This window comes from Pipistrellus hanaki (genome assembly GCF_964339955.1).
Source record: "Pipistrellus hanaki genome assembly, chromosome: 5".
NCBI classification, from domain to species: Eukaryota; Metazoa; Chordata; class Mammalia; order Chiroptera; family Vespertilionidae; genus Pipistrellus; species Pipistrellus hanaki.
In genome coordinates this window covers 87,400,119-87,424,056 of record NC_140507.1, presented here as the reverse complement: position 1 = coordinate 87,424,056, position 23,938 = coordinate 87,400,119, and the positions used below count along the sequence as shown (strand labels likewise).

At 42.9% G+C, this 23,938-nt stretch overlaps 1 protein-coding gene across 2 annotated transcripts in view; it reads left to right on the top strand.

The window, feature by feature from the left end:
• The window catches only part of EBF2 (EBF transcription factor 2), a 205,178-nt gene that overhangs the window by 121,406 nt on the left and 59,834 nt on the right, over positions 1 to 23,938 (top strand). For both annotated transcript variants that reach the window (XM_084884829.1, XM_084884828.1), the window contains exon 8: positions 20,280 to 20,361. In XM_084884829.1, coding sequence (XP_084740955.1) covers positions 20,280 to 20,361 — 82 coding nt within the window. The remainder of the gene's footprint in view (positions 1 to 20,279; positions 20,362 to 23,938) is intronic.

The following is a 23,938-nucleotide window of genomic DNA, read 5'->3' as shown; positions in this document are numbered from 1 at the left end:
CTCTAATGGGAATCAATCCCCAAACCCAGGCATATGCCCTGACCAGGAATTGAACCAGTGACCTTCTGGTGCATGGATGGCTGCTCAACCACTGAGCAACACCGGCTGGACAAAAGCCCAGTCTTATTTTAAATATATTTTATTGATTTTTTTTTCAGAGAGGAAGGGAGAGGGATAGAGAGTTAGAAACATCGATCAGCTCCTCCTGCACACCCCCTACTGGGGATGTGCCTGCAACCAAGGTACATACTCTTGACTGGAATCAAACCTGGGACCTTTAAATCCGCAGGCTGATGCTCTATCCACTGAGCCAAACCGGTTTTGGCAAAAGCCCATTCTTTTCTAGGTAAGAAAGCCTGAGAGAAATTCTGAAATTCACAGGGTTGTTCAGGGATAAAATCTTTCATAATGTCTCAAAATTGGGAGTATTTCAAGGAGAAAACATATGTCAAAATTTCCAAAAAAGGAAAATATTCTCAGGGACTGAGGTGAAAATACTTGAAGGTACAGGGCCCCACTGGGTCTTGTAATCAGAACAATAAGAAAATGACCAGCATCATGGGGCCGCTGGAGAGCTATGGAAACAGGCCTGGTTTCTGGAACCACTGTTAAGATTGCACCTCGAAGCCAAAACAGGTGTTTCCGGAGCACCCCAGAAACTGGTCTGGGAAAGCCTCAGCCCTAAGCTGGAGAGCAAGTTCCTTATTTTCTGTGCGTCTGGTGCATTTCCAAGCACCTGTGGGCACAGGTGTATCTACTAAGGGCACCTGAGATGTCACCTTGCTATTCCTTGCTGTTCGGATAGTCAGCATGGATGTTACAGCCATAGGATAGCTGGATCTATAATGTCTTGTGCCCAAATTATATGTTGCAAGGGGGAGAGATCAACCAAAGGACTTGTATGCATGCATATAAGCCTAACCAATGGACACAGACAACAGGGGGATGAGGGCATGAGGGGGGGGATTGGAAGGTAAAGACACATATGTAATACCTTAATCAATAAAGAAATTTAAAAAAAGAGAATCCAGCTAAAACCAGTTTGGCTCAGTGGATAGAGCATTGGCTTGCGGACTGAAGGGTCCCGGGTTCAATTTCTGTCAGGGGCATGTACCCTGGTTGTGGGCACATCCCCAGTAGGAAGTGGGCAGGAGGCAGCTGATCGATGTTTCTAACTCTCTATCCCTCTCCCCTCCTCTCTGTAAAAAAATCAATAAAATATATTTTTAAAAAATAAAGAGAATCCAGGTTCAGACATCTGATTATGGAACCGCAAAACTTCGGGCTTAGTCATGCTCATGAAAGCCATTTGGCCCTGTTTTCTCTGTGAACAAAGCTATCTGTGTTGGTTCATTTAATCTAGCATATATCTGGCAATTATTGATATTAAATTGATTTAGTGTTTCGAAAGATGTTTCAGACACCAAACACAGAACTCCTAGCTGATTTTACAGCTGAGCACGGGACGTGAATTCCCTCCCAGAGTAATCAGCTCTTGGTTTAACCCCTAAAGTGTGCGCATTGATCCCTTCTTAACTTGGCGACTTAATTACTCTCCACCGTGCCCTCCTTCTGTGTAATTTATTCTCTGCAAATAAACGGGTGGAGGATCACCTGCGTGAGATCATTTCTACTGAGTAGACATTTTGCAAAATGTGTCATGGTTATTTACCAGAAGGCGGACTCAACGGTAGAGACATTAACAATCTCTGCTATTTCACAAGAATGTTCTAGAAGGTGTTTTAGGTTGTTTCCCAAAGCACCCGAGTAATTCTCCCAACATCTCTCAGAGGTATTAGACAATTTTACAGGGAAGATATGTGAGGAATGCGTCTGAAGGGTGACAGAAGGCAAGTGAAACACAGAGAGGTGAAAATATAGTCAGTAATACAGACAGGGATTGAACAGGATTGCCTTACTCTTAGGCTTTATCCTCTAGGCCACACTGCCTCCTACACTGCATTATAGGTATTAACATAAGCACGGGAGATGAATTTGGTAGATGACAGGAAAAGTAGATGACATTTACCTTCACTTTTCACTGAGTCATCTCATTAGGAGAAGAGTACACATTCAGCCCATGTTAAATCGTTCAGAACAAAATTAGTTCACAGACTGCTTTATCGCTTTTTAAAATGTTGTAATATAAAAGTTAATGTGATTAGCTTTGTTCATAAATTAAATAAGAGGAGTTTCCCTGGCCAGTGTGGTTCAGTGGTGGAATGTCAGCCGGCTGCCAAAGGGTTGGGGTTGATTCCATTCAAGGGCATGTACTTAGGTTGCAGGTTTGTTTCCTGGCCATGGTCAGGGTGCATGTGGGAGACAAATGATCGATGTGTCTCTCTCACATCTATGTTGCCCCTCCCCTCTGTCTGTCTCTCTCTCTCTCTCTCTCTCTCTCTCTCTCTCTCTCTCTCTCTCTCTCTGTCTCTCTCTCTCCTTCATTCCCTTCCTCTCTGAAAAGCAATGAAAAAAAAAAAAAAAATCCTCGGCTGAGAATTAACAACACCACCACCAAGGTGGTTTTATTATAATCTTGGCCAGCCTCAAGATAGAATATATATCTAAGAAAACAATAAAGACTAGAACAAACTGTCCAAGACCATGAACTGAAGTTCACTGGGCCTTTCAGTTGACGTATGTGAAACTTGAACTAAAAATGCACCCCTTTCACTCATTCCAGACCTTTGGATAACAGCGGGGAGATGGGAACACATTTTGATTAGCTTAGAAGCTGTATTATCAAATGAAAACTTGCAATCATGTTACTGGGATTGGTGAAACCTCCATTTATTTATTTATTTAATCATTTATTTATAAAGAACTCAGGCATGGAATGGATGCCTGGCTGCTTGTTGGACATAGTGTTGTTGGAATCACTTGGGCAAACTGAGGGATGGTGACTTTTCAGGTTCTGTCTGTTGTGGTTCAAGGCCAATTCTACCAGGAAGAATGGCTAAATTATAGCTTTATTTCAGATGAGTGAGCAGCCACTAGGTTCTGACTCATGCCTGAGACAAGACAAGATGACTTCCTTAGGATCTTTGTAGATACCAAGTATTCCCAGGCTTTTTTTTTTTTTTTTCCCCCTCAGGAATGGCTTTCTTTATTTGAGTCACCGATTACATGGTCTCAAGTGAACAGTTCATGCAGACACATAATCTACTGGGTGATAGTGTTGGGCCAGAGGCACTTGTGTGCCATTTCTGGGGATAGAGTTTGTCAGGGAGAGACTGGCATCGGATCCCTGGTGTCTGAGTCCGCAGAGAATGCTGGGCTGGCCAGGCTGCCTCGGCCTGCCTTTCTCCCAGCGTGGCTGCGTGGCCTGCTGGCCGTCATCCCCAGGGAGCTGTGGCCATTGCTTTCCCAGGCTCCTGGACCCAGGCCTGCTGCTCATTTAAGTCCTGGCATCTCCCTGAGAAAGCAGAATAGGCTCTGTGACCTCCAAGGGAAGGGCGGAGATGTTCTGTACTTCCAGGTCAGCTGCTGACTCCCCCAGGGAAGTGATCTTTTTCTCTATGCTGTGTTCCATTAGTCACCGCTTGGGGAGGAGCCATGCACCCAACACTCAACTCCAGCGCAGTGAAGGCTCATTTGGGTAAAACCAAGCAGAGGCAGATTATTCTATGTTGAAAGAGTTTATGACCCAGGCCTTCCCCCCCCCTCCCCCCTTATGATGTTATAATTTCAGACTTTTGTTTTTGTTAATCCTCACCCAAGGATATGTTTCCATTGATTTTTAGAGAATGAAAGGCAGGGGAGAGACACACAGAGAGAAACATCAATGTGAGAGAGACACATTGATTAGTTGCCTCCCTGCCCCAACCTTGGGGATGGAACAAGCAACCCAGGTATGTGCCCTGGACCAGAATTGAACCTGGGACATTTCAGTCTTCAGGCAGATGCTCTATCCACTGAGCCAACTGACTAGGGCAAAACTTTAGTCATTTACTTAATTCTCTGCCGCATTCCAATAAAAACTTTTGATGGTTTATTTGGCTTATCAGCACTTCTTTCAAAGGCATTTGGAGGGTGAGACAGCCAAGGTCTTAAAGATCTCTGCTAAGTTTTGGGGATTAAAGGCAACTAATATTGTTTTGTGTTACTTTGTGGAGCGCATGTGTGCGCGCACGCACGTGTGTGTGTGTGTGTGTGTGTGTGTGAGAGAGAGAGAGAGAGAGAGAGAGAGAGAGAGAGAGAGAGAGAGAGAGAGAGTTGTCACAATAATGATATCTTTTCTGGCAAAGGGAATGAGTAGTTGAACTATTTTAAAGTTTAGGATCCTTGTAGATATCAAATATTCCCACAATCTTTTTCTCAAGAAAGGTTTCCTTTATTTGAATCATTCTGAGTTTATGGTCTCAAGAGAACTTGCTGTGTAGACACATATTCTGTGCCAGGCTTTAAGGATAGATCTCATTTAATGAAGAGCAGAAATAACTATCTAAAATCAACTTTCATCTTTAGAAATGGCCTGTACTTGCAAAACTGTGTGTGAAATAAAACCAGGTTGAAAAAAAAGAAAACAAATCTCATCGGTTTGGATGTTGTTCGGAAAACTGGGGCTGCGCTGGGCTCAGTCAGACTTCTGAAACCTGAAAATGAAGCCCGGGTTTTGTTTTAAGCAAACTGGACCTGTTTTAAGGAAGTGACTTGAATCTGCCCCGTTCACATTTAGCCTTTCTTTGAACCCGGGGTGAGAAATCCCAGTAACTCAAATGGGGTGAAGCATTTTATGCCTAGCCTTCATTTCTGAAAGCAAGTGGCTCACCCCTGGTGGGTGTGGCTCCCTTGGTTGGGCCTTGTCTGGTGCACTGAAAGGTTGCCAGTGGGGGGCGTATGGGAGGCAGCCAATCAATGTTTCCCTCTCAGATCTATGATTCTCTCTCTCTCTCTCTCTCTCTCTCTCTCTCTCTCTCTCTCTCTCTCTCTCTCTCTTTCTCTCCCCCCCATCCCTTTTCTTCCATTTCTTAAAAAAAAAACAATAAAATATATTTTAAGAAGAAACACAGAGGCTCGGTTTCACCTTGTTTTAGTAAACCAGAAGTATGATATGGTATGGAGGAGAAAGATTAGACATATAGGACAGAGCAGGAGAATTGCCCAGAGACTGTGTGTATTCCCAGTGGAGAGTGCTTAAGGCTAGATGGGCCCTGGTTCCATCACTACACGTGGGTTGTTTTTTTGTGTGTGTTTTTTGTTGTTGTTGTTGTTGTTGTTGTTTTGTTAGAGCCTCAGTTTTTCAAAGAGAAAATGAAAGAAGAGATTCTTGTCATCTACTCATGAGAGAATTGACAACTGATTAGTTAGTGGTCTCTGTGAGATGACCAGAGTGAATCCAAAACGCAGTGGTATTAGACAATGAAGAAAAGGGGGAATCTCTTAATGGTTTTTAAAGGAAAGGTCCCATTTTTGGTACTAAGATTTGGAAATCTCCAAAAAGTTAGTGATTCCAATAGCGCTAATAAAGACTTTGGAATCAATAAAGTTTGAGTTCTAAAAAAAAAAAATTGGAAATAATGACTGATTCCTGAAACCTCGTGGAGATTATAGGAGTTGGGCTGAGATTACATTAATGTAATCGTGGCATGCTAAACCGAAAGACAACACCCTGGAATAGTAGCCATATCTGAATGCTTTTTTGTATCAAATTTTTGACCTGATTTTTGCCCCAGTTTCTTTTTTATATCAACCAGATTTAGTTCTTCCTTTAAGAAAAAAAAGTTTAAAAAATTCTAATGAAAGGTGGCTGACTCTACTATGGGTAACATAAGAAAATCTGTTTTGCTAAGGCAGCGACACAATATTGAAATACCTGGTTTTAAATTTTATGTGGGCTTGGCAAATGCAGTCTGAAAGTGGCTAATATGATACCCGACCTGGTGTTAATAGCCAATGATAATTCCATATGTACCACCTGCTACCTGTCAGGTTACACGTTCTCTCTTTTTTCCTTTGTTGGCGTGAAGGTTATATTAGCTGTGAATATGGGTCTTGGTGGCTAGAGAGGAGGTGGCATGATACTTCTCTAGATGAAATGGAGCCTTGATGCAATTACCTTTTTGGTTTATTTTCTTCTGTCACCCCTTCTTCCCAACCCAGATCCCCCCATCAACGTCTATGAAGCCCTTAAAAAGCACAACATCCCATCTTGAATTTGGGAACTGGGGGAGAGAGAGGGAAGAAAGGAAAGAAAGGGAAGGAGAGAGAATGAATCTAAGCACACACCAGAATGTTTGTGGAGGAAAAAAACCCCACCATAAATATAAAATGAGAGAAATGTCCTGGAATGCACAGGTGAGGGGGAAATGCGTTAGCCGAAGATGCCTTAGTCACAGAGTCCAATCTCTTTCTTCCTAAGAACATGTCAGGGATTTCTCAAAAGCCAGCTTCAGGTGGGTCACATTGTGTCCTCTCTGCTCTTTCCCACTGGCCCATATTTTGAAATCGGGCAAAGCTGAAGAAAATATTTTTAATAACCTCAAACTTAAACCAAACCACTCGCCTGTCAATACATGGGACTTGACTGGGTGAGTTGTCTGGCTCTTCCATCTCAAAGCTCTGCTCCAGCAGTGGGGGCTCGGCCCAGCACTATATGGGCGATAGGGAGACCCTCCCTTCACACATTCCCTCGCTGGAGAGAAATCAGGTTTTCTATTAAAACCATTCAAAATGGAATATGGCGAGTCTAAAAGATGAGCACAGAACATGAGAATGATTTTTTCTTGAAAAGTGAAGACATTATCATATATTTTTCGGAAGAAACTAATTTTTGCCTCTTTCTGGTATCATTATCCCAGCTGTTATGTTCCTTCTGAGCAACGAGGAATGGCACAGAAAGCTCCTTTCCTTGCAGGCTTTAAAACATCTTCCTGAACCACTTAATCTCCTGAGATGGGAACTAAAGGCAGAGGCTGTGGTTTGGCTCAGAAAAACTGCCCACATGTCTGATGTTTCCAAAACTCTCCAACTGATAATACCATTGCTCAGAGAAATTGTGGCAGCTTTCCCCAGGTGCCTTCTAAATAGCTCCTCACCCGGCCAGTCACCGCAGCAGCCTCATGAGGGAGCTGCCTCAGGTTCTCCTGGACAAGAAGAAACGGGAATCTGGGCTGAATCTCCAGAGATGCCCCTCTGTCAGGCTCTCTGGCACCCACTCTGGGTAGTGGCCACAGGCCTCGGAGGTCCTTGTGATCTTTTTAACGTTCTTCTCAACTCCAAAGCTAGCGCTTGATCTAGCTTTGTCCATATATTTATGATCAATAGTGAGGCGTGACGGTAAGAAACCTGAGGAAATAGTATCCCATCCTTCGAAGTGTCGGTTGTGTATAGAGTCACTGTAAAGCAGGAAATTGCAGTGGTCAAAAGCCAGGCACCTTCAGGTGGCTCTCTTCTTTTGGCCCACTACCATTAATGGTTTTGCCCAGTGGAAGGACCAAGGAGCTCAGGATTTTCTCTAAAACGATTGCTCCTCTCTTTGAAATGTAAGCACTTCTCCTGCCAGCGTGTACATCTCCCACGTTCCAGATTCATTCTCAATCTTATTCAACTTACCATGGCCTTCCAGATTTCACTGCATTTAGGATTTTCCAGCAAGTCTTCTACCTACCTTGAGCTCTCCTCATCCTGGTTTATTTTTCGGGTCAAAATTCAGCTTCATGCTTGGCTGTAAAATTATATAGATTCCTGTGTTCAAGCACACAGATGTACACGTTTCTTTGAGACTATGCTTTTCAGCTTTAAAGAAGGACCCTTCATTGTAATCATTACCGAAAGGATACAGTACTAATGGAACTTAATTGTTTCCACTGGATGCATCTCGGGTGTTTTTGGCAGCCAAAATGAAAATGATTCCAAATACCATCAAAGGGGCTTATAAGCACCCAGCATGCACAGAGTGTTTTGATATACAGTGGAGTGTTAATATCATTATCTCTCCTAATACAACATACGGTTACTTTAATCCTCTCCCGCCTCTGTGATCTTAGAAGATCCCACGGATAGAAGGCAGAGAATAAAATACTATATACAAGGAGACAAAGGGAGAATTAGTCCCCATCCTCAGTGCATTTTTTTTTTATTGTTTGAATGTTGGCTTCAAACATGTACCTTTATCAATACTGACTTCTGTATCTTCCACGCTAGTTTGAGTTTGTATGCGACATCAAACATACCTTTTCACACATGTTCTTTCCAGATTTTTTTAACACTTACTTAGCAGTTTATAGAAGGAAGTGAATGATCTCCTCAAGCTGCTTACAAATTAAAAAAAAATCTGTGCTTATTAATTATGCAGGATTAGTCTAATTATAATTCAGCAAATTAATTAGCGACAGAAGGTGTTCTGAAACATTGGAGTACATTTGCATGTTAAATGGAGAGGCTAGTCTGTAATATATGTAAATTTATGCATGGCTTCATAGTTTAATTTAAAAATTTGCAGCTGCATATGGTATGGGAGCAGGTGAAAAGTCAGTTTTAGTTTAATGATGCTAACAAACATTGGATGGTGTCCTGTCTTAGCAAGAGAATGCACTCATATCTGCTAATCTATGACTCTGTCATAAGAATATAATATTACATAGATGCTCAAATTCAAGGTCATTAGTGAATGGACCCATAGGTGCAATAGGTATAAAGCTGAAGACTGCAGAGAGAAAGCTAAGACAGGAGAAGCCCAAACTATGAACTTTGTTCGCCACTTTATCTGATATTGCTTATTGAATCAGTCAGACTTAGCTTTGGGAAAGTAGCATTTCAGCCCATGGTACCTTTTTTGTCTGACTGGTATCTATTCTGGCAGGTGCAGAAGAGTTGTCCAACCTTGATTCCCTTTCCAAATATTCACATTTGCACTTCATTTCAATTTCCTGGAGCCGTGGGAAAGTTATTACCAAGTTATGAATTAATGGTAGGGTAGAGAGTTTTACACATTGGCCTCAACCATCTGGCAAAACAGTAAAACCAGCGGACCAGGCAGCAGCAAAGGGCTCTTGGTGTAATTGGTGTTCACTGCTCAGCCTAGCATAGATGAGCTTGGGGGGAGGGCCTAGGACGAAGGGGGAAGGGAAGACGGCAGAAGGGGCACTAAGGAAATAGGACGGTAAGGACCCATTAAGCTGATGGCTGGCTAATAACTTCATTTCTCTCCTTCACCCGAGTAGTCATGGCATTAGAAAGGGAAATAGATTTGTATTCTAATTCTGAAGCCTCGCTGAAAGATGTTTCCTGAATTCGGTCTCTGTGTTCAGTTTCACTCTGTCTTTTTCCCTTTTCTTAATGAGAAGAAAGAGAAAGGGATACAGAAGGAAAAAAAAAAGAGGATACAGTTTTGTTTTGTTTAAAAAAAAAAAAGAAAAGAAAAAATGAGGACTATTTAGCAGTGCACATTGCAATGAGCCCTCCAAAGACATTTTGCGAGGACAATTGGAATTACAAACGTGCTCTTAGTGTGTTTCATTCCACGTCCGTCAGCCCCAAAGAGTTCACTTATTATTTTCATTAATGGTGTCAGATTTCCATTCGAGCGCAAAAACAAGGACTTTTCTTCAGAGGCTTTTTCCCTGTTGAGTCTCATGGTGCCAAGTAATGGAATTCAGGAGAGGGAAGATGTGTCTGGATGTACAAGAAAAAAATAGTCTAACCTATAACCTCTGGTTCTCAGAAACCGCAGTGTGTTGCTGGTCAAAAATAAGTAAGGCATCAGAATGGCCCCCTTGGTTTGGCACCTCGGCCGCTGTTTACAGTCAGTTGCTTGCCCCTGGAGCTGGGGAGTCATTCCCTCCAGAAGAAATCCTGAAATGGCTTTGAAATGAAGTCTATCGATATGGAGTCAGATTACACAGTGGGGGAAGTCGCTCCCTCCTGGTGCCTAAATGAATATCGCAGATCTCACTCCCGAGGCTGTGTGTTTGGTAACGAAGTAGTCGCGATTGCCAAACTGAAATGCCACTTCCAGGAGCTTGCAATGGGCGTGAATGCCAAACAGAGCATGGCCAGTTGCCAGGTAGGAACCAGAGTCAGTGCATGTAGCATGAACTATTTTGCCGGCCCATTGTTTACTGAAAACAGTGACGAGGGTTTGGGCCCTTCATCTTTGGTTGTTTTTGTTCTCTTCCTGCAATCTATTGTGTAGATTAATTACAGATTCTTTTTTCTTTTTTTAAAATCTCTCCCTAAAAACTAAGGGAAGATCTACAAGTGGAATATATATTAATAGTGAAAAAATAAGGCATATAGAGGAAGATCAAGAATTGAATTGGTGGCAAGTTCCTCTGGTAACTTGGTATGGAAAACAGGCCATTTTAAAATTGGGGGTGGGGGGAGGGAAGGGGGCAGGGAAAAAGGGGCAGTTCAGGAGACAGGAAGCACAAGTATGTCTGGTGAAAGGTGAAGGAGCTAACTTACTAGGTATCAGGCATTTACCCAAACACTGTGCATGCATAACTATTCCTCACTACTGGCCTATGAGTTCATGATACAAAGGAAGGAAGTAAAGGTCCCCAACAAATATGAAGCAAATGATAACAATAATAATAATTACAGAAGACTTGATATCATGTGAAAATGGCTTGCGAAGGACACCCCAAAGTCTGAAATTATCTGCTATGAAAGGAATTAACTCGATGGTCTATTTAAACATCTCCACTGTAGGAGAATCCCCTCTGTCCCTCAGATAATTCTTTGTAAAGTTAGCTTTGTTGACTTGATTCTCAAATAGAGGTTTTCCAAGGCTTAAATCAACTTATGCTACATGTATGACTTTAGGCTTTTTTCATTATAGTCTTGATGGACAGATGGCCTTGAGTCTTCCTCACACTCAAGCAGTCTTCTACATTCTTTCTGCAGAGGGCTGCAGCTGTGTGCTCTGTGCCATCTTTGGATCATATGGGTTCTTGAGACATCTTGTTTTCCAAATATCTGATAGACTTGCTTATCTTCCTCTGCACGTTCCAAAATAGCCGCAGAATTTCTAGGAGGGATGAAAGACTTTTTTATTTGTTTCTTTGTTTTGTTTTGCAACACGAAGAATGACTCCACTCTCATATCTAGGGAGTAAGATGAAGGATGTGCTGTGACCCCCCCAAGTAGATTGACAAGGCACTAGTCTCCTAAAACAAAGAGCTGCTTGGCAATGTGTCCTACCTCTCCTTCAAAAGAACCTTCACCAAGCTCCTGTCAGAGCAATATATTCTAAGAGTCAGGCAATCCAGAGTTCTACTCTTAGCTCTTCCACTTACTATCTGACCTTTGGAAAGTAATCTGACCTTTCTGAGCCTTTTTCATCTCCTCTGTAAAATGGGGACGTTAATTCTCCTACTCTCAGAGTTGGAGGGATTAAATGAAAGCATGCATGACAAATAACATGTGGTAAATAATACAGGCTATTTAGCTATATATATAAAAGCCTCAGTGACTGTTACAACTGGTTGACTGAATGACCTGTTGACTGAACAACCAGTTGGTAGCTATGATGTGCAGTGACCACCAGGGGGCAGACTCTCAACTCAGGAGCTGCCCCCTGGTTGTCAGTGCACTCCCTCAGCCAACCTCCCATGGCCAGCCAACCTCCCACAGTCCCTTCTCCCAGCTGTCCAGCCCCGATTGGCCCCAATCAGAACTGGGTGAGATGGCCTGATTGGTCCCAATCACTGGCCAGGCCGAGGGACCCCATCCATGCATGAATTCATGCACCAGGCCTCTAATTATTACTATAATCATCATCATAACTAGTCCTTAGCTAAGTGCAGTTAGAGATGTTGAGTATAGTTGGAGGAAAATTTATTGCTTAAAAATTTCTGTAAATTTAAATTTTTTGGATCTGAAATGGCCTTTTGTTAAAAAAGTCTAGGTGAATATGAGCCTTCCATAGGAATGTAAGGAGACTAGAGTCTATATCTACTCTGTTGATGTATTTACTAGTGGCCCAATACACAGATTTGTGCACATCGAAGGGAAATAAATTAGAAGAAAGATTCGTGTGGTAATTACATTATTGCAAAAAATTACATATGAAAACAGTATATATAACATAGTATTATAAAATTAAAACACACATGTGATTGGCGCCAGTAAGAGCTTTATATGTATCATGCATATGCAAGTTAACATTTATTTTTAAATTGCTAATGCATGTCATATTTACTGGCCAGTCTGTCAGAGAGTTAGACAGATGTGCAGTCTATCACTTAGCCTTTTACTAGTATATATATATATATATATATATATATATATATATATATATATATATTTACTTTTAAGGGATTTTATAATAAATGGATTACATAGAAATTCAGCTTATAAAAATAAGTATTTGATTTAAGCCTAAAGTAGCCACTCATTTAAACATTTTAAGCCATCTTTTTCTTTCCATGGATCTTCTTGGACTGTTGCACCAGCGCCATCTTACCAAGCAAATCTCAAGTACCATGCATTCTCAGATGCCCTATCGTCAAGTCTATAGGGCACAGTAAGAACCATGGAGAGTCTGACATCCCAAAGTCTACTTAAATTTGTGGACTTATGTGAGACTCTCATTAGGTCATCGGAACTTCTTACCTGGGCTGACATCTAACCCATCAACAGATTTCTCAAAAGCAAGTGGTGTTCAGGTCAAGGCTGTCTGAACCTTACATGGACTGCCGGGTTTGGATTCTGTTAGAGGTGGGGGTTCTCTGTTGCTGGAAGGTTCAAAAAGGATATCACAGCAAAGACCTAGATTAAAGCTGGACCATTATCACTGTGCTTTACACTAGTAACAACTGGAAACCAATCACCTAGGGCTGTGGTCGGCAAACTGGCTCTGGAGCCACATTCGGCTCTTTGGCCCCTTGAGTGTGGCTCTTCCACAAAATATCACGGCCTGGGCGAATCAATTTTGAAGCAGTGGCATTAGAAGTTTAAGTTTAAAAATTTTGGCTCTCAAAAGAAATTTCAATCATTGTACTGTTGATATTTGGGTCTGTTGACTAATGAGTTTGCCGACCACTGACCTAGGGTTTTCCTACCACATAGCACAGAGTGAACAAGTGGCCCTCTGCCTCCCCAGCTCAGGCTCACACTCTGACAACTTCTCAAAGGATGTTAGCTTGAGAGGATCCTGGGAGAAGAGAGGCAACTGTCCATTCCTTTCACATACAGTTTTATGGTCCAGCCTATTCCTATATTTGATAGTGCTCAGAAATGATATGAGAATGTTTTAAAGGAAAGGGGTTACCTTGCCCTAACTGGTTTGGCTCAGTGTATAGAGCATCAGCCTGCAGACTCAAGAGGCCCAGGTTCGATTCCGGTCAAGGGCATGTACTTTGGTTGTGGGCACATACCCAGTAGGGAATGTGCAGGAGGCAGCTGATCGATGTTTCTCTCTCATCGATGTTTCTAACTCTCTATCCCTCTCCTTTCCTCTCTGTAAAAAGTCAATCATATATATATATATATATATATATATATATATATGTAATTTTTTTTTTTAAAGGAAAGGTGTTACCTTATTTTCAAAAACACTCCCAAACAGGGGGAGCCAATGGTATTTTAATTGATAGGACTCAGGAAAAGGAGGTTTAGTAGTTAATCCAGATAAATTGTGTTTTCCTCAAAAATCAATGGACATAGACCTTTAAGCACCTACAGTGTTTAAGGCTAATTCTGAAATGGCTCAGACTGTAGTGATCCAGCCTACTTATATGGCCATGGTGGCAGAGAGAGAGAACCAGATACTACAGCAAACCCGTGCTTGGCCCTTGGAGAGCCAAGGGTGTTCTCATCCCCATGGTGCATAGATGTAGCCATATCATCGCAGAAGTTGTTTCCAGAGTAGGCAGAATTAGATCTTTTTAAAGGAAATAAATTTAAAAATGAAAGGTGTTTTATAAATTAATTTTCTAGAATATGGCAATGCATAATGGTAGCTGTTACTAGTGCAAAGTTCACATTCTTTTGATATACATCTCCTCTAATCTTTCTGTTTAAAGAATTTTTTGTGCCTTCCATAAATCTCTCCTAAAGATTACAATTACAGTTTCTTAGAAGGCATTAGAGTTTGGATTTCAAATTGGAGGTAAATTGAATGGCCTCTTCCACACATCTGGAGAAATATTATACTGGGTTCTGTTACCAGTCAGATCATTGGTTATAATCCTAGAATATGGCATGACTATTAAGTGGTTACCCTTCATGTGGTTTAGAGATCCCTCCCTGCCTTAGACCACTAGACCTTAACTCCACATCCTATTTGTGCTTCTAGTTTGCATCTCAGTTTCTATCTGAGATATGCTCAGCACTTGTCTAGAGCCACCTAGAAGCTTTCATGCTATTCTTAGACAGTGCTGAGTGCTCCCATATTCCAGAGAATGGGGAGGAGAAGAGATTTATTGGGTGCTAGGTAAGCCCCTGGGATTGTACTCAGATCCTTATTCAGAGGTCTCCAGACTCATCTCATAATCTGAAAAAGATATTTTGAATAGTTTGTGTGTTCCACGTGAGCAAGGATTTTGTCCATCTTGCTTCCATTGTGCCTAAAAATTGGTGGCAAATATTGCATACTTAATTGTGAGTATCCCCCCCATGTCTTGCATGGTTCAGGGTTCAGGTTCAAGTTCAGGGTTTGGGCTCTGGAGGAAGCCACACGCAAATGAAAGAGACTAGAAAATATTAATTTGGGAATATTGGGGGCCAGGTGGGAGCCCAGCTCAAGAGGAAGGACTCTGCTTTGCTCTGGCCTTGAGATCCCTTTCAGGTTTTAGATATACCCATAGCCCTTAGGCAGGCAATTCCAATGATAGCCCATTAGTAAGGATTTACATAAGACTAGAAGGCGGAAGTTGCTTCAGCTCCTTTTGTCTCAACTAGACAGTGGGTGGTTGGCTCTGACCTTTGCCAGAGCCTTCAAGGTTAACCAGCCTTCTGGTCTCCTTGTCCATAACTCTCTGCTAGAAGATAATGGGCTGCTTCCAACACTTAATAACTGATCAAGTCAGTAAATAACTGACTTAAAAAACTCACTAGGGGTTTTAAACTAGTGGCATTTACTTCCACGCCACTATCTTTGACCTAATATTTTCCTCTTTGTGTGCTATCATCCTTCAGTCTTCAAGAAACCTGAATCCTTTATAGTTTTGTTGTTATTGTTGCTGTTTTTTGTTTTTAGACCATGTTTTCTGAGGTTTTTTTTTTCTTTTTCTTTTAAATTCTCAGCCATCAATATGTTCATTGATTTTAGAGAGAGGGAGGGAGGGAGAGAAAGAGAGAGAGAGAGAGAGAGAGAGAGAGAGAGAGAGAGAGAGAGAGAAACATTGATCAGTTGCCTCCCATGCATTCTCCTACTGGGGATCAAACCCGAAACCTTTCAGTGTACAGGACGACTCCATCAAACCGAACAGCACCAGCCAGGGCTCTGAAGTTTTTTTTTAAACAGCCATATTTAAATATTATTTACATACTATAAACTTCGCCCATTCCAAGTGTACAGTTCATTGGTTTCTAGTATATTCACAGAGCCTTGCAACCATCACCACAACCTAATTGGTGCAGGAAACATAGGAACACGCCAGATGGAACTTGTTGCCAGAAAGGCCAAGGTTTAAGTTTTTGTTTCATCACTTACCAGCTGTGTGGTCTTGGGCAAATTTATAAATGCTTGGTGCCTTTGTTTTTCCTAGCTGTGAGATGATTTGCCACTTATAAAGTTGTGAAAAACAAATGAGGCAATGAATATCAAGAACATAGCTGGGAGCATGGCACAGAATAGGCATTTGGCTAGCCTTCTTCCCCTGTCCTCTGTGACCCTTGTACCCTTCAGCTGACAGACCACAAAGAATGGTGAGCAGGAACAGAGATGGCTGTGGTCCATGATATTCCCGAGCCACCTTCTCCTGCCTTCGAAACATAGAGAAAGGATGCTAAGGGAAGGTGCATCTCGCTCAACAACCTGCCCATCAACCTCCTGATACCACCAGCTCTGGCCGAGGCATCAGCCAAGATGCTCCATTTTCCACCAACCAGCCATCCCTGCCTCTCTTCTTTCAGTCTCAGAGCAGTGGGCTTGATATATCTCTCAGAAAACTGCGGTACCCACCTCCAGCTGGGCTTCAATAAGTGATGATCTTTTTGCCTTCAGTGGTTTCTGCCCCCCAATGTAGCCATTTCTAGTGGGTTTTCAACTCTCCGTGTTCTTCTTCACATGCATAGAATGGTAATGCTGGAAGGAACCCTAGGAATGATCTGATTAAACTCTCCTAACCCTTGAAGTAACCAAGGCCCAGAGAAGTGAGGTAACTTGGTTACAAAGTTAGTTGGTAGCAGATCAAGACTAGCTCACTGTCAGCATTTAACCAACATTTGTAGAGTGAAGGAATGCCTAGGAACTTGATTGAAATCTGAGTGTCTGAGTTCACTTTTTGGGGGGGAAGGGAGGAGTATTCCTTTTTTAAAAAATTATTTCTCAATTAAGTTTATTGAGTTCATAATTGTAAATGTATCTTTATTATTGAAAGAACTACAGATGTTCTCCTTTTCCCCCACCATGGACTCCCCTCCACCCTGCTGTCACCCCCTCCCCAGGCCTTCACTGCACTATTGTCTGTGCTCATGGATTATGCATATCTTATATAACAATAAAAGGATAATATACAAATCAACTGGCAGAACAACCGACCGCTATGACGCACACTGACCACCGGGGGCAGACACTCAACGCAGGAGCTGCCCCCTGGTGGTCAGCATTCTCCCACAGGGGGAGCACTGCTCAGCCAGAAGCCCCGAGCCGGGCTCATGGCTGGTGAGAGCAGCGGCTCCGCAGCAGCCCTAAGAATGTCTGACTGCCGGCTTGGGAGCAGGCCTAAGCCATCAGTCGGATATGCCCCAAGGGCTCCCGGACTTCGAGAGGAAGCAGGCCTGGCTGAGTGACCGCCTGCCGCCCCCAGTGCACGAATTTCGTGCACTGGGCCTCTAGTATGCATATGAGTTCTTTGGTTAATCTTTTCTCACCCACCCCTTCTCTCTGAGATGCATCGTTCTGTTGCATGCTTCCATGCCTGACCCCACCTCTGTGTTGCTCTTTATCTATAAAAGGAGAATAAACCTGTAGTTTAGGGGTGTCGAACTCAATCAGAGAAGGGGCCAAAATCTAAAATCCAGCCTAAATCGCGGGCCGAATGGTTTACTGAACAGTCATAAACTGACAATGTCATAAACTGACAGCGGAGTGCAGTGATGACAGCGCGGTGCGGGCCACATTGCAAGGCCTGGCGGGCTGGATTTGGCCCGCGGGCCTTGTGTTTGACACATGTGCTGTAGTTGCTAGTGTATCCTCTTAAGGAAGCAGATCAGAGGCCCTGCGAAGTGTAGCACTCTAAGTGGTGATCACATTTACGTAGTCAACATTGTTTGGAGAAAGTGAAAATGACTCCCATCCCGATGAGAATCCACACTTTTGGTCTGAATCTTGAAATTCATTGTGGTTCCTCATTTCTAAGGAGCGAGAGCTGACATTTTGCAGGCAGCCCTGCCTTCGGAGGGATCTGGACCCAGGGGATCTGCTCCCTGAACGTTACCCGGTGCTTAACGGCTGGTTTGGTCAGGAAAGGGTTCTGTACCAAGCCCCTGAGCATGATGGGTGGAGGGGTATAAGGTGGCAGGTGGAAGACATCAGTACAAAAAAAAATAAATAAATAAAATAAAAAATAAGAGAGAGAAAAAAATTGGAGATGTCAGTAAGCCCCAGAATTCTTTTAAATTAATTTCTAGGTCCACATGTAAACTATCCAGGCCATAATTTCTGGTGCTGGCCACTTAGAAATAGAAGTAACTATGCCTCTTTTACAAAGTACTACACAATGTAAGAGAATTCTTCCCCGCCCCCGCTCCCCACTCCTCCACCACTCTCTTAGCCTTTGTGAACAGAATGTTGTATCTTTACTGTGCAGGGGGCTGTGCAGGTTAAAACCAGCAGGAAAAAAAAAAAAAAAAAAAAAAAAAAAAAAAAAGGCCACGCCGGGTGTTTTCCACACTGAAAACTGTTAAGGGTCCTCATTTAAAAATGAATAAAGCCTTTCAGCAGGACCCTTGTTTCCCTAAATCAATTTGATTTTATGTAAACATTTATCTCCTTTGCACTTTTCCACCCACCACACCATCGCTATAATAACGCCTTCATGAACATTAATGCGTTCCGCAGATACGTTCTGGAGGAAGGGCGGGGTGGGCAAGGGGAAGTGAAACACACACACACACACACACACACACACACACACACACACACACAGAATGCATTATAAGGAGCCCAAATTGTGGGAAAACTTTCCCCAAATCAAGGAGTTAGTGAGAGAAAGAGCTTGGTTGGATTCTAATGGGGATTTTTTATTTTGGTGGTTAAGGGTGAGGGGTGGTGGAGGCGATAGAGGAGGCCAGAAGTAAAGTCCTGATGGGGCCTTGGAGGGCGATGGGGAGCGGGGGTGGGGACTATTGTTCGGAGAGACTTTGCAGGGAAAAGGCAAGTCCTGGGTGTGCGCAGAGCGGCTCAGCGCCTCGGTGCCCGCAGAGGGCTGCGGAGGACGCACAAGCACACATGGAAGACTGTTTCCCGGTCCGACACAGAGTGTGTGTGTGACTCCGAATCTCTCTTTTCTTAAATAAAAGCAGCTCCCGCTGCAAAGCGCTCGGTGGCTGCGGCAGCCGGGTGGGTGGCCGCGCTGGGGGAGCGCAGGCAGGTTGCTCGCTTGGGGAGCCTTCCCTCGGCCTGGCCATCGGCCCCGGGTGGGCACCCCCGCCCAGAGAGGATTACAGGGGAGACGTGAAAAGCAGATGTTATAAAATAATGGGAAACTATTTAGCTGCTGTTTCTACATTCGCACCCAACCGTATTCATTCGAGAGGGGTCAGCAACACTTGACCAATTACGTTTAGCAAGCCCAGATTAAAGATTCACAGGAAAAAACAAAACGCTCGGAAAAGTGCAAATGCCCTCCTTTATCATTTACTCTTTATTTTTCCATCAGGTTTTCTTCCCTTTTTTTTTTTTTAAAGTGCGAAATACCACCCATTGGAGCGCTCTCTCGTTCTTCTGTGTGATTTGTAAAGAATTAACAATAAACACGAGGTCAGCGCGAGAGCCTCTGGCCAAACCGTTGCTTTAAAAATAGGATTTTTGGGGAGCGCTGGCTGATGTCTCCGTGTTTGTGCTGGTACATTCTGGGGGAAATGTATATCTTTTCCTTTAAAGTTCTAATTCAAGGCATGGATGTGAGAGTTCTGGAGGGACTTTGGGACTGCGGTAAAATTTCGTTGTCATAGTAACAGGAAGGGAAATAGGGCCTCGCTCACCTGGGACTTGAGCACTGCAAAAGCTGGATTTTTTTTTTTTCTTTTTTTAAGGAAAAAGACTCTGCAAGTAAAATACATGAAAAACTTATTGCGTTTTGAAACAAAAATTCCAAACATTAAATACGTAAATCGCGGAAGAGGCCGCTTCTGCCATGTTTTCTTGGTGGCCGTGCTTCTCTGATGAAAGATGCCCCATTTTAAAATTACACAGAGTAGTTCATTTAGGAGATTATTGGCTTAAAAAATACATACGTCTGACGAACGATGACCTCGGGCCATTATTCTGTGCCTTTGTGTTTTCTGGATAATCTATAAGGAGTAAAAGGACATTCACTCTTGTTATTAATCATAAACGCCCCAGCGTGTACCCTGCACAGACTGACTCTGTCTTTGGGTGGTACCATGACATTTTCTGATTTGTATACACACTGGCTGGAGAGATCAGGTCCCCTCTGTGTGTGAGGGTATGCGAGGGTGTGTGTGTGTGTGTGTGGGGGGGGGGGGGATAGAGCAAGAAGGTGTGTGTGGCCAGCAGAAAGCCACCACCTACGGGAGCAACCCTAGAACTCTGGGCTAAGCCATGCCATTTTCAACCTGGGATCTGAGAGACATTTCTTATCTGCAGGAGTCACTGCCCTTTGGGTAACCCCCCCCCTTTTTATTTTTGAGAGAGCCCCCTAATAACTTGGGGTGGGGGGTGAGGGGGAGCACAAGCCAGAGACCCGCTTGGGAACCACTTTGCAATCCTCCACCGTGCTGGAGCTGACTTGCCAACGGAAAGCATCCAAACTTGCAAATTGCAGAGGGTCAGCAATGTTCCTTCGCAGGCAGGGCCGCTGAAATTCCCCAGGCCTGAAATACAATCGCCCTCAAATCAAATCTAATAGAACGCATGGCTATTCTCTCTTCAAACGTGTTTACTTAAAAAAAAAAAAATGTAACACATTGCTTTCTTTCCGCAGATTCTTTTTAAAATTTTTCCTCAAGTGCAATCAGAATTGTTTGAAAACAGCAGGAAACCCAAGGGACATGAGGAGGTTCCAGGTAAGGGCCTGCAGATTTTTTTGTTTTCCCTGTGAAATAAGTCATCCTGCTTTCTCTCTCCCGAGTCTTCTTTCCCTTGCCTTTCTTTTTCATTTTATCATGGTTATGTTTTGGAACACAGGATTCACAGGTTGCTACCAATGAAAAAGGTCACTGAGTGGTGTCCCTCATGGACAGATAGCAGGGGGGGCTTCTTCCTCTCACAGGGCTCAGGCCTTCTGTGGCCAGTGCCCCAGCCCCGGGGGACGGGCACCAGCCCGTGCTGGAGATTTGATTTTAAGCCCCGGGGCTGCCCTTCGCACACACAGCTGCCCACAGCAGGAGCCGTGTTCTTGATATTCAGCCACCCTGGGATTTCTCAAAGCAGCAGCGTCTCTGTGCTCTCCGCAAAGCAACAGCCTCTTTCTTCCCCGTGCCGCCGGTTAACCATTCCGTGGTCTCTCCCCCGGTCCTTTGGAGAGCGGCAGCCCGAACAGCCATGGTCACTTTAAGATCGCAGCATGACAACAAGACCCACGGGACGGTGACCCAGCTGCCTGGCAGTGAAATCTGCCACCGGTTTCATCACCCTCGCCACTGATGTACCGGGGCTGCGAGCTAATAAAAACACAGCGCCAGGCAGAGTGTGTCAGGCCGGAGATGAGAGGGAGAGCAGCCCCGCGCTGCCCCCCTCCCCTTCCCTAATCTTTGAAGGACCCTTATTTAATCCACCAAATGGCTTTCCTGCCACTCATGCCCCGTCCAAACGCACGGGGCTCCCTTCCCCACAGGAACATTAAAAACGTGTTAAGTGATAGTGTTCGAGCTGGAGACTTTAAAAAATAATCCTGGCCGCGGCCAGAGAGATGGGGATGATAAGCCTCATGTTTCAGGTGAGGAAAAAGAGGTTCTGGGAGTTTAAGGAACTCACCACTAACCACAGGAAGGAGGTGGTGGAGCCAGGAGCCCTCCCCTTTACCCCCCACCCCCAACCCCTAGGTTTTTTGAGGTGTACAGCGCCCAAGTGTGTGGCTTTGCAGATGCTTTTTCTGAAGTTCTTAGTGATTTCTGAACAAGGGGCTGCACATATGTATTTCACACTAGACCCCACAGATTATGGTTTAGGAACCGAGTCATGAAGGAGTTAATGCAAGAGAGGGGGATGCACACACAGGCCAGAGAGAACTACTTCGAAAAAAAAAAAAAATCTCCCCCCACCCCCTCACCACATCATGGTTACACTCTTACTGGGACCTGGACATTTTTTGTTAGTTATTTAACACTATTACCAGCCTCTCAAAAATTAAATTAAATTAAATCTCTCCCTTCCCTCCATGTATGCTATGAAGACAAATAGAAATACAACGAGCTGTCTGAGGGATCAGGTAGGAACATCATGCATAGGGAAGTCAGTGGTACACACTGTTATGGAGATGTATTATAATGGAGACATATCATTTCAGTCCAAAATAATGTGTGAAATTCAAAAGGATTCTGAAGTGCCTTGATGACCAAAGCTCAGCTTTCACTTCTGGAAGACGCAGAGGCAGGGACAGTAGCTGACACTGTGGATTCTTATACCCGTAAAAAGTTAAAGAGCTCTTACTAGGATGCCGTGTCATTTTATTTGTCCCCAATTGCAGGATTGTACTCACTGAGCATGCTGATTCCTTTCTCTACTTCCTCAGTCATTTACTGAGTGAGATTTTCAGTGTGCTTGAGTTTTGAACAGGGTTACAGTAGGTATTGCTGGTCTCAAAATGAGGAAATATTTTGTCTTATGTGAAAATGTTTGACTTTTGCAAAGACAACGGAAGTGATCGTTATAAAAAGTTTGCGGATTCTATGATTGTCTTATTTCTGGGGTAGAATTAAAGGCAATTGGCAGGTGTGGGTTTGTGGGTGTTTTTTTTTTTTTTTGTAGTTTTTAATGAGGTAAAATTCACATAACGTATCAATCACCATTTTAACTATTTTAAAGATGCTTTTTATACATCCATTGAATGTTGTGCAACCACCACCACTATCTATTCGAGCCCATTCCCATCATTCCAAAAAGAAGCCTCATACCTCCTGATTCCCCTTCCTCCCCACCCACTGGCAACCTCTGACCTACTTTCTGTCTCCCCGGGTCAGTCTGTTGTGCACTTTTCTTATAAATGGAATCATGCAATATGCGGATTTCCACGTCTGGTTTCTTTCAAGGTTCATCCTTGTTCAGCACTTTATTCTTTTTTTTTTTTTTTTTATAGCGGAATAATATTTCTATTATAAGAATAACCCACATTTTGTTTAACTTTGCATCAGTTGGTGGGCACTTGGGCTGTTTCTACTTTTTGGCTTTTATAAATAACGCTACTATAAATATGTGTGTGCAAGTTTCTTTTGTGAGCAAACTGGAAACCAGTTTTGAGTTCTCTTGAGTAAATATCCATGTGTAAAATTTCTGGGTCATATGGTGACTCTGTCTTTAACTTTCTGAACAACTGCCAAACCTGTGTCCACATGGCACCACCATTTTATATCTCCATTAGTAATGTGTGAAGGTTCCATTTTCTCCATATCTTTACCAACACTTGTTATTTTCTGTTTGTTTGCTTTTAATTCTAGCCACCCTCTGAGTGTGAAGTGGTATCTTGTTGTTATTTTGATCTTCTTTTTCTAATGACTAATGATTTTGACCATTTTTTTCCATGTCCTTATTGATTATATATGAATCTTCTTTGGAGAAATGTTCATTCAAATCCTTTGCCCATTTTTAAATTGGGTTATTCATCTTTTTATTGTTGAGTTGTTAGAGTTTTTTATACATTAGGGTTACTGGGTCCTTATCGGATAAGTGAATGATCTGTAAATATTTTTTCTCATTCCATCATTGTCTTTTCACTTTCTGCAAAGTGTCCTTTCATGCAGAAAAGAATTGGCAAATTTTATGCTGTAGTCAGATTCTATTAAGCGTATAACCTTCAATGAAAGCTCTTTTACGTGAAGAAGGCTATTAAGGAGACAGGCTTGACTATGTGCTGTAATGGTCAAGTGAGAAATTTGGACCAAGTTCAAAATATGAAACAAAACCAGAGGTAGTATGTAATCATGGTGGTGCATAGAATGATCTAAAGAGAGGGTGATTTGAGAATTCCTGGAATAGATTCTCATTCAGAAAGAAAAGGTAATAATTTTAAACCATGTAGACAATTAGTTCAATCCTCCACTTTTGTTATAGGAGCAAACATACTTTTAATGTGAACTACACTTTTATGGAAATTTGATCCGAACAGAACAGAACTTATTTTCCAGCCTGAACCAAATCTCTCTTTAATTCAGTTCGAGTCCTAAGTATCATGGGCACATATAAAATATTTATTGAAGCACAGTGGACTTTAACCCTTTAGTGACTCAGACCCCTAAGAGAAATTGGTAAAAGCTATAGTTTCTATCCTCACAAAAAGCTACATTTTAACAAATTTTTGCTTAAAATGCCAAGGGTTCCCAGACTTCTTGAAACATCTCTCAGGGTTCCACAGAGCCCTGACCTGAAGAGTTGAAACTCATCTAACACCCAGGGGTCATCCTCCATGCAATGTAACCGTTACCATGG